General features: G+C 40.6%; 1 protein-coding gene across 1 annotated transcript in view; it reads right to left on the reverse strand.

Annotated features, from left to right (window-relative positions):
• The window catches only part of SCNN1D (sodium channel epithelial 1 subunit delta), a 32008-nt gene extending 23073 nt beyond the window's left edge, over window positions 1-8935 (reverse strand). Inside the window, exon 1 of the mRNA XM_087914901.1 lies at window positions 8783-8935. Coding sequence (XP_087771027.1) covers window positions 8783-8800 — 18 coding nt within the window. The 5' untranslated portion in view covers window positions 8801-8935. The remainder of the gene's footprint in view (window positions 1-8782) is intronic.
• Window positions 8936-10552: the final 1617 nt, after the last annotated feature.

Below are 10552 nucleotides of genomic sequence, written 5' to 3' on the forward strand. Positions count from 1 at the left end.
ACTGGCAGGCAACTAAATTGTTCACGCAAGAGAGCAACTGTACTTTTTAATGTAGACCAAGTATCTGTGAGGAACATGTTGCAAGGTGCAATGCTGCTGTTCAGGATTCCAGCCACCCCATTTCACCCCCTACTCCCCATCACCGTTCCCAGAAGCCACTAAGATAAATCTGCCTGTACTTTTTTCTCTCCAAACGGCTTCGAGAGTTCCTCCCAACCCATAAAGGTTTTGGTGCTTTTGCTACGTTTGGGGATACACTTCCCTCTTGTGTGCCTGGGATTTCTTTCAGGCACAGGAAGTGGATTCTGTGTGCTCACTGCCTCTCTCACCTTTGCATCATAGGAAAGATCCAGCTTGTATGTCATCTTATGGTTCAGAGCTGGTTATACAAGCATGCAAGAGTTAGATCAGTTATTTCATACACGTTATCTCCCACTTCTACACTGACTAATTTTTCCTTTGATGTAGCAAGTGCTGTTTACCCCTTGAGCAATACTAATTTTTCCCTTTGTATACTGTAACCTTTTATTGCTACTCATTACTTGTGCAAGGCTAAGACTAATTCTACTTTTGGGGGGCGGGGAGAAAGAACCACGACCTTCTCTAACCTGTTGGTATCTCTGTTCCAATCATCTGCAGGCTAAACAAAATCTTCCAGCTTAAAACATAATTACAGAAAAGTTAGCAAAGAAATTGGGGAAGTGATTCTGAATTCACACATGCTGTCCCCAAAGAAAAGAAAACTCTCATTGTAATGTTTTGATGTCAAGATTTTCTCCTGTCAAAGGCCAGAAGGCAAGGGGAATCATTCAATTTTTTGTGAATTTAAAGATGATCTGATTTGGACACTTTGAATCAAATCCTGTTGGATCTTCAGCTATCCATTAGTTTTTTTTTCAATTCAGCACTGAATCCCAAAACATTCAAGATTGTTTTAAATTGTTTTAAAGAAATGCACTTAGTTAAGTCCATAGTTCAAAAATGCTCACGTGGACATGTCCTTCAATGCAAAATTTACATGGGTATTTAAAAACTAAATTTGCAGGTTTATGCTTATCCTCAGTCGGGTGGTATTTCTTACTGAAGAGATTCACCTCCTTAAGAAGTTCATAGAAAGTTTTCACATTTATCTCCCCCTGGATAAAGATACATCCATAAAGGAGGATGTTTGTAGCTCAGGGTTGAAATGAGGGGGCTTTGGTGCTCTCTGAGCTTGGTTGTTTTCTTGCAGACGTTTCAGTACCCAACTAGGCAACATCATCAGTGCTAGCAAGGAATGGGGTTTGTTCTCAATTTATATTCTGGTGGTTTACCCTGTTAGTGTTGGTGGAAGGGGCCTTTGGTTGGGCCGTTAGCTTGTTTGGCAGTTTCTTGATAAGGGTATTGTTTACTTCTTGACTGTTGGTCTGGAATTAATCGTGGTGAAAATCTCTGTTCATCTAGGTGTGAATTCCTAATGGGTAGGTCTTTTGGTTCCCTTTTTGGCCTGTCAATTGTTTCTTTGGCACACAATATGTAGACGTTGCTTATGTCTATGTGTCCATTGATGGCCGATTTGTCAAGAGTGTCAGGCTTCCAGGAACCCTCTAGTATTTTTTGGAATTGGCTTTTTCTCAGATTGTCACGATTTCCCAGTTGAAACTATGATTAATTCGATCCATGTGTTGTGAAATTATAGTGTTTTCTTCATGTCTTTTGATTGCTAGTTGGTGTTCATGGGTGTGTTCTGGTCTTCTGCTTACTTGTTCTACGTAGGGGCTGTTTCAGTTTTAAAACTGTATATTGTAGATGACTCCTGTTTTTCTTCTAATAGTGGACTTCTATTTAGATTAATTCCAAATACGAAATAGTTCCATGGCTGAATTTCTTATTTTCATCGCTTTCTTGCTGAAGTGAATCTTAAAGAATTGTTCTTGAAAAAGAATCCTATTTGGGTTTAGGTAGCTAACCACCCTTTATACAAAGACCAGCCCTTTCCTTTGGCCTAAAACAAACACCATTCATTATTTTAGCACCCACAAACTTACAGAAATTGACTTTCCTCTTGGGAATTATTTAACTTTTGCTTCTGGTGCCAGAAATTATGTCCTGCTGTGTTCCAGGTAGAACAAGGGGGTATTACATCCATGTGTGCTCAGTCTTCTTCTAAAACTTGCAATGCTTCTCTTTTCTAGACATCACACCACGAATGAGATTTCTGAAGATCCAGTCACAATCCCGCCATGCAGGGCTTGTGCTGGTTTGTCTAATTTTGGCATCACATTGTCAGCAGAAAAGACAGTTCCTGACACTGGTCCTGTGTTTGGGTTCCCACAATCCTCTAAAGAAGAAACCTACCAGATGGCCTCACAAGACACAAAGCCCCAAAGTCCAGCAGCCAAGTTCATGCAAGTTTTTTTTTAAAGAAACTCACATTCAGGTAGGTTTTATATATGTATTTAAAGCATCTCTCTGGCATTTTCCATTTTTAAAAAATGGGAAGCAGAATAAGCCCCTGACGGTTTTCTTGCTTTACATGGAATGAGACAAAAATGATTGGCAATTTTTAAAATGTATTTATTTTAAATCACAGGTGTTGAAAGATTATGATTCATCAAGATATTTTAATTCATTTTATATTTCGGTGATGTTGCCCTAAGAATCATTCATTATAGGATGACTAATGAATTAAATTCATGCACTTAAAACAACAACAACCCTGCTCTCTCTTCTTTAATTTTATAAACTTGACATGTTTTATATCAAACAATTAATTCTACAAATAACAAATAGTTAGAACAATTAATCAAGGTCTTCTTGTGATGATTCTGCCAGTGCCCCGTGTGTCAGCGATGGGGGCGGCGGTGCCTGGCCCGGCCCAGGAGGAGCAGCTCCTGGGCACGGCCTTCAGCCGGCACGTCAACACCAAGCCCTTTGTGTCCAAGCCGCCAAGTTCATGCCAGCTTTCCTGAGGGGCGGGCCAGGACAACCTGCGCTGCCGCCGCCTCCTTCACCGCCGGCAGGTCCACTGCCGCCCCCGTCCCTGACACACCGGGCATCGGCAGAATCATCACAAGAAGACCTGCCATCTTGTGAAGGGTCAAACGTTGGCATTGGTATGGAAATCTCTGAACCCGTTGTAGACAATGGAAAGACGGAAATGTCCCCTGAGGAATTGTGGGAGCACAAAGAAGAAATCTTTGAATCCAAATTAGCAAGTGGTCCTTCCGGTGACGCAGGGCCCATTGAAGAGGGCACCCAGGCAATGTTGGAAGAAGAGGAAGAGACGACAAAACCCAAATCCATGGAACGACCTCCCCCCGGAAGTTTCAAAAAGAGATTGGAGAACCCTTTGTCTGAAATGGTACTGGGTTTCCTGCTTGAGCAGGAGGCTGGACTAGAAGACCTCCAAGGTCCCTTCCAAATCTGTTATTCTATTATTCTGAAAACATTGCTCAGAGATGAGAATGAGGTTCAAATGCTACAACTTCAGAAAAATGTAAGAAACTTCCATGTATAGGAGTAGCTGTCTGCTTTCTGATGCAGCTGTTGCAGGCTGATAAATTCAGCACAGCCATTCACGGTACGGAATGAAGAAAGCAGTCGTTCTTTCCTTCTTTCCTTCTTTTTCTTTTAAGTCCTTTTAAGATGCCTTGTGCCAGGGGAATGCCTTTGCCAAGGAGACACTCTTTTCCTGTGGCCAAAGAAGCATTTCAGATGGCTCGGGGGAAGTGCACACGTGGGCTCATCTGTGGATTCATTAAGCGATTAACAAAAAAATTCCCCTTAAAATATGATCACAATCGATTCATATTTTCTACCTATCAAAAGGATATCGTTTTCTTTACTGGCCAAGACATAATCTCCTGTACTTAGGAAGAGGAAAAGGGACAAACTTTTGAGCAAAATGGAAGAAATAAAACATGATTCATAAGTCCTGGTCTGTTGGATGCTAGCTTTGGCCTTAGATGCCAAAACTGGTGCTCTGGAGAAGGATGGAGAATTTATTTTGGACTGACAATCCCCAAGTTCCAGGCTTGACCCTATCTTATCAGTCAGTGAAAATGTCAAATATTGGAGAAAGGGGTAGAATTCCTTTACTGAAAACTGCTTGCAAGAATGAACATCGATAAAAAAAGAATACTTTGTAGCTCAGGGTTGGATTGCAGAGTTCTTGGTGCTCTCTCAGCTTGGCTGTTTCCTTGCAGACATTTCATTACCAAACCAGGTAACGTCATCAGTGCTAGTAGCATATCAAATAAGAGCAAACCCCTGTCCCTACTTAGCATCAAGGAGCCCTGAAGAATGAATATGCTGGAGAAAAGATGGCTGAAGAAGCTGGTTGAAAAAGAGTACACATTTTCACATGCTTGAGGGGAAAAAAACACCCCTTGCAGATTGATTGTCAAAGTTTGTAAGATGAGAGAAGAAATGAAACTGAACTTGGCAGTTTCACCCGGGGGGGTGGGGGGGATGTTTTGTTTTTTTGTTTTTGCATTTTTCAGAGAACATGTTGCACTGTCAAATCTCCCGCGCTTTTCCAGCCAAGACAACAATGAGTTTCTTTGTGGCTTGGATGAAGCAAGTCATCCTCAAACAAACAAGCAACACGAGACTGGAAGTGACACATCACACCTGCATCTCAGGTGGCAGGAAAATGCAAGCAACCTGACCATGTGAATTATTCTCCGACTAGGCATTTAGAGTGCCATTGCAGACACACTTACGTGTCACGTTCAGGTTCATGATACCCGTGAAGAGCTTGTCTGGAGGAATGAAAGCATCCTAGGAATGAGGCAAAAAAAACCAAACAAACCCATGAGCCTCCTTAGCTGGGGGAAGCAGGTTAGATTTCAGTGCAGAGACAGCTACAAGCCAGCTGGTGATTTGCTTACCAGAATTCCATAAATAGAGGTGAAAACAAAGCCCTTGGCTCAACTCAACTCCATCATGTTGCAGCACAAATTATTTGCCGCACGCTGATGATGATAAATGATTACTGCAGGTCAAAGGTGTATAGTTTGTATAACTGGCTATGTCCTGTAGCTCCTCAAGTGTTAAAGGGATTCTATCCTACTGCTGAAAATTTATTGACTGGTTGACAGCTTCAGTACATGGAACAAGGTTATGGGTTTCTGCGGCGGCGCTGTGTTTCAGCCTTTTCTTTCTCTCCCTGCAGGTTCACAGAGAAATCCAGGAAGAACCTTGCTTTTTAAAAGGTATATATTCCCCCTTTGTTTCCAGGTTGCCTCCAAGAGAACCTTCAGTGCTGTATTACACCTCAGCCAAGTGCAGGTGAGGGAGAGGCTAAAAAGCATGATCCCTTGTGTCTTTCAGGCAAATTGCCTAAGGACTGGAGACATGTGGTGCACAAAGATGATTTAAACCAGGAAAGGCAGCCTGGTTTAGCCAAGTGTATGTAGCAGGTCCTGGCACCAGTGTATGTTTTCCATTGCTTCTTCCATCGAGGAGTTTCCCACGTCCTACTCCGTTCATTACACTTTGTTTGGTGAGGTGGAGAAACAGTCTCACTTGCATGGCCATCCACAGGCAGGATGCTGACCAGGAGCAGAAGCTATCTGGATGTACCCTAACTCTAACTCTATAGGAAGGATTATGCCATCTGACACTTTTTTAAAAACTCCGGTTCCTTTGCAAATTCTTAGATCTATCCCTTACCTAGTTCCGCTGACTCACTGTTGGTAACTAGACAAATACGAAGGGGCCCTTGTAGTTTTGCAAACCTGATTCAGCAAACCTGGAAAAGCTCTCGATGACTCCAGCCTCTCTTCAGAATCATGAAATGTTCTGATGAATTATGAAACGCCATTCTGATTAACTTGTTTACACTTGGACATTTGCCTTATTTAAATATCCTGAAGTTTGGGTTCACTATCACTTTTATCTCTTGGACCTGTTCCTATCTGTGTTACATAAGCTTAGTGCTCAAAACGAAATGAAACCAAACCAAACCAGGTGAAGGTTCTTCCACTGAATTTAATCATCTCTTCCAGTGAATTCAAAACAGTGTCTGTACATCAATCACTGTCACTGCCTCTAGATGTTATGCACAGAACAGTCCTGTAACAGTGGCTGAGACTCAGAGAAACCAGTTCAATATCATCCTAAGATCTTTTGTGACGGGGTGGAGTTTTTAACATATTATCCCATTGCCATGATCTCCCCAGCAAGAAAAAAAATCTCTCTGTATAAAAGCGAAAGACCACTCATGCATCATCACAAAATCTCCAGAACCATAAAGCCTACAAACTTGAAATTTGGCACGTATGTTCCTCTTGGCTTCTAGTTGTTCACTAAGAAAGGATTTTTCGAAATGACCATCAGAGCATTTGTATTTCCTATATTATTGTTATTAACATGCTCCGATGCTAAGGAGTTCTACTCCCCCTCCCCACCTGAAAAATCTGTTCCTGATGCAAAACACAAGCAGAGGAGAGGAGTTTCAGTTTCATCGCAAAGCACAGGTATCGAGCTAGAATAGAATGGAATGGAATAGGAATAGGATAGAATAACAGAGTTGGAAGGGACCTTGGAGGTCTTCTAGTCCAACCTCCTGCTTAGGCAGGAAACCCTATACCGCTTCAGACAAATGGTGATACAATCTCTTCTTAAAAACTTCCAGTGTTGGAAATATGCCTTTGGTCATGGCCTATGTTAATACCCAAAAGAGGATACCTGGTAGAACTGCCAGCCCAGAAATGCAGATCCTAAATACATTGTATATAGAAATACAGTCATAAATAGATACAGGTAGTCCTCAACTTATGACTGGTTGCTTAGTGACCTTCTGAAGTTAGGATGGACCTCCTCCAAAAGTATTTATGACATGATTTTGAAATTCCAATGGACACACACACACACACACACACACACACACCACAGTCATGTGATCACATTTTGGACGCTTGGCAATCAGTTCACCTTTATGGCCATTTACGGCATCATATAAGTGTCTTTTTTTAATTATGGTTGTAAATGGAGGAATACTTGTAAAATAAATCTGCACTGCCAATGGCAGTGGAACTTCAACAGCCTGAGTTCCCCTCCTTCATGACATTAGAGTGTAATGGCTACAAAGGATATACTTTTTTTTCCCAGTCTGAATTTTGTAATTAATTATTTGAGTTCTGCTAAATGGTTCAGCCATTTTGGGATTAAACCAAACTACTGGTTATCATTAGAACGGATTTGTTTTTAAGCTAAAAAATCAATAGTTGTAATACCTAATTGTATATTTAGCAAAAAAAAGGAAAAAAGGACAAACGCTTAGCAATTCATCCTATGGCCATTACAGACTGAGAATTTAGGATATTATGATATCTTTGAAGGGCAACAGGCTGGGAGATTATGACAGTTTTTGAAAGTTAAATTGACCTATTTAATTCATGAGCGCTTCAAAATAAACCTGGTGCTCTCTCTAAAAGAACAAAGGTATACCGGCAGTCCTCAACTTATGACCATAATGGAGTCCAAAATTCCTGTTGCTAGGCGAGACATTTGTTAAGTGAATTTTGCCCCATTTTATGACCTTCCTTGCCATAGTTGTTAAGTGAATCACTGCAGTTGTTAAATTAATTACGAAGTGAATTTGGCTTCTCCGTGGACTTTTGCTTGTCATAGTTGCAAAAGGGGATCACTTGACCCCAGGACAAATATGAGCCAATTTCCAAGTGTTTGAATACTGATCACATGGACGTGGGGATTTTGCAGTGGTCGTAAGTGTGAAAAGCAGCCGTAAATCACCTTTTTCAGTGTTGAAAATGGTCAATAAGTGAATAGCTGTAAGTTGAGAATTACCTGTATTGTTTGATACTTTGGAGCTAATCATGATTCGTGTGCTTCCTAGCGCTAACCACCTTTCCTCTTTCTTTCAGCAATTAAACAACTTAAATTCAGGATTGGCAGTTTCAGGATTTATACTAAGGCCCTGCCCAAAAATTACCTTGAAAAGGGCCTGTTGAGACAACTACCAGAAAAACAAGAGCTCTCCAGCTCACTCAGTGAGGGAAGTTTTCACAGTATCAGTGGCAGCACATGCAACTCCCACTTGGTGCAATTGGACAAAAAAACCCAGTAACTCAAATGAGCCAGAGCCAGAGTGATTATTCTCCTTGCCTATGGAGATTCTCCATCATCCAGGTGATGGTTGTCCCAAAGGTGCTTCTTCAAAAGGCAACTGAACTTTTTTTTTCCTTGAAAATGTTTCACTTCTCCTCAAAGAAGCTTCTTGGATGAGAAGCGAAACGTCTTTAAACAAAAGCAAAGTTCAGTTGGCCTTTTGAAAAAGCACCTTTCAGGTCTTATTCTCCTGCATTTTCCACCATGCCTAGGAATACACTAATGCTGAAACGCTGAGCAGAAAACAAAACAACAGAACTGCATTACATCCTTCAGCAACCCAAGATGGTGGGGTGAGGAATTGTGCCACCTCATCTAGTAACATCAGTTCTCTTAGCTTTGCTTCCCATTTCTTTCAGTGGAACAGCAGCTAATGACTTCTTCGTGCACTTGTTTGACTGGAAAAGATTTGGGATGTGGCGACTGGAAATATCTGTGAGGGTGTCACCCAGTCGACAGATATTTAGTTTATATTTAATTTATTTAAATGTTTTGATTAAAAATTTAATTGGAGCAAAATCTGAAAGGCCATTTTGCTGCGGGCTGATTCTTTTCAGCATAAAGAACCAACATTTAGATAAAGTCACAATTGTAATTCCTCAGGAGTTGAGCTCAAACTGAAAGATAATTTACCTCAGTTTAATTATAATGATATTTTGCTTACCTTCAGTTTTGACTCCATGTCAGCTGAGTGGGCAAAACTCTGCACCTGGAATGGATCCCTGAAGAAGAAAAGGACAAGATCCCAGGTCCTTTTGTGCCTTGGAGAAGTGCGTCCATCCTCAAAATGGCTCGGCAGATCTGGAGAGTTTCGGCCTTCCTTTGGGGAAGAGGAGCGATGCCTGATCCTATAGTTTGATTAATCTGCAGGCAGGAGAAAACAAAGACGTGTTGAAATCTTTTTTTAAAATGAGCCCTGGCTGCCCTAGTAATGCACATGGGATCACTTAATGGCAGAATTAAAATACCAGAGAAATGATTGTAACCTGTCAAGCAGCATTAGCTATCCCAAGGGGTGAGCTGGATAGTGGTGAGAAATAAGGCGTGTTCACTAAGCTACCCTGAGTTTGATGGATGCCTTTTTATCCTGACAGATGATTCTCATATTAGGCCAATGCAACTAAACAGGCTTTTTGTAGTAGAAAAGTAGGTAGGTAGGTTAGCAGATAAGTGGGAAGGCTCATTGCCCAAGCTAATTGCTACCATAGGGTAACAAATTTTAATCACGTAACCATGATGCTGCAACCATCCAAAGTATGAAAAACCATCCTAAAGTCACTTTTTTCAGTGCCATCATAACTTTGAACGGTCACTAAACGAATGGCTGTAAGTCAGTGACCACCCGTATAGGATGGAATAGAAAGATGGACAGGTTTTCAAGGAACTTTATGCCAACTTATTATAAAAAAAGAACATTCCTGGAATCCCTGCTATGTCTGTTTCTTGCCTTAGTCTTCCTTGAAAGGCTGAAATTGTCAGAAGAAAACGTAATGTAGAGTTCCTTCCTTCTTTCCAAAAAAGAATAAAAACTCTTTAATAATCAGTTTTTAACATTCCTTTTCATGCCCCAAATATCCTACCTATTAATTTGCTCTTTAGAATATTTTTCTCTTTTTCTTACAGAAACCTTTCTTTTTTCCTGGCTCTGAGGCCAAAATACTGTATAGCCCCCCTTTTAAATTTATTTATGTATTTGTTTTGTCAAGCATGTTTTAGATAACAGATATAATTAGGAACATGATTACGAGTACATGAAATGGGTACGAATAAAAGGGGACATTAGGACAGGGACGGTAGGCATGTTGGTGCTCTTAAAGACCTCTTAGGAAAGGGATGAGGTCAACAGTAGACAGTCTAAGATTCAAGTTTTGGGGGGTTTGGGGAAGAGACCAGAATCAGGTAGTGCATTCCAAGCGTTGACAACTATTGCTGAAGTTGTATTTTCTGCACTCAAGTTCGGATTGTGTTTCTTCTCTGTAGAAGCCTTTGAAAACTGCAGCTTTACGATGCATTGGGTAAACATCTACATCACTAGCATATTTAAATGCAGGTCATTATATTATTTATATATGTAAATCTAATAAAATTATATATATAAAATTAGAATTACATATATAAATAATGTAATGACCTGCATAACTTTATTAGATTTACATGTTCCTGCAATCATGACTGGGCATGTTCTAACTCCCCCCCATACACATATCTTTTTACTTTATATACTTTATAAGCCCCCATCTAAACTATAACAGACCCCCTTCAAGGTAATACTCTCTACGTACGTTTTCTACGTTCTATTGAAAACTTTTCTTCTTTCTATGCATTATGGAGTTACATTATTCCGTTACCTGTTAACTACAGTTAAAAGAAAAAGTTTGAAAAACATGTTCTGTGAGGCACCACAGGCACCTTCAAGTAAAATTGGTAGGTTGTT

This window comes from Pseudonaja textilis, chromosome 18 (genome assembly GCF_049901715.1).
Source record: "Pseudonaja textilis isolate UNSWEBS1 chromosome 18, rPseTex1.2, whole genome shotgun sequence".
NCBI lineage: Eukaryota > Metazoa > Chordata > Lepidosauria > Squamata > Elapidae > Pseudonaja > Pseudonaja textilis.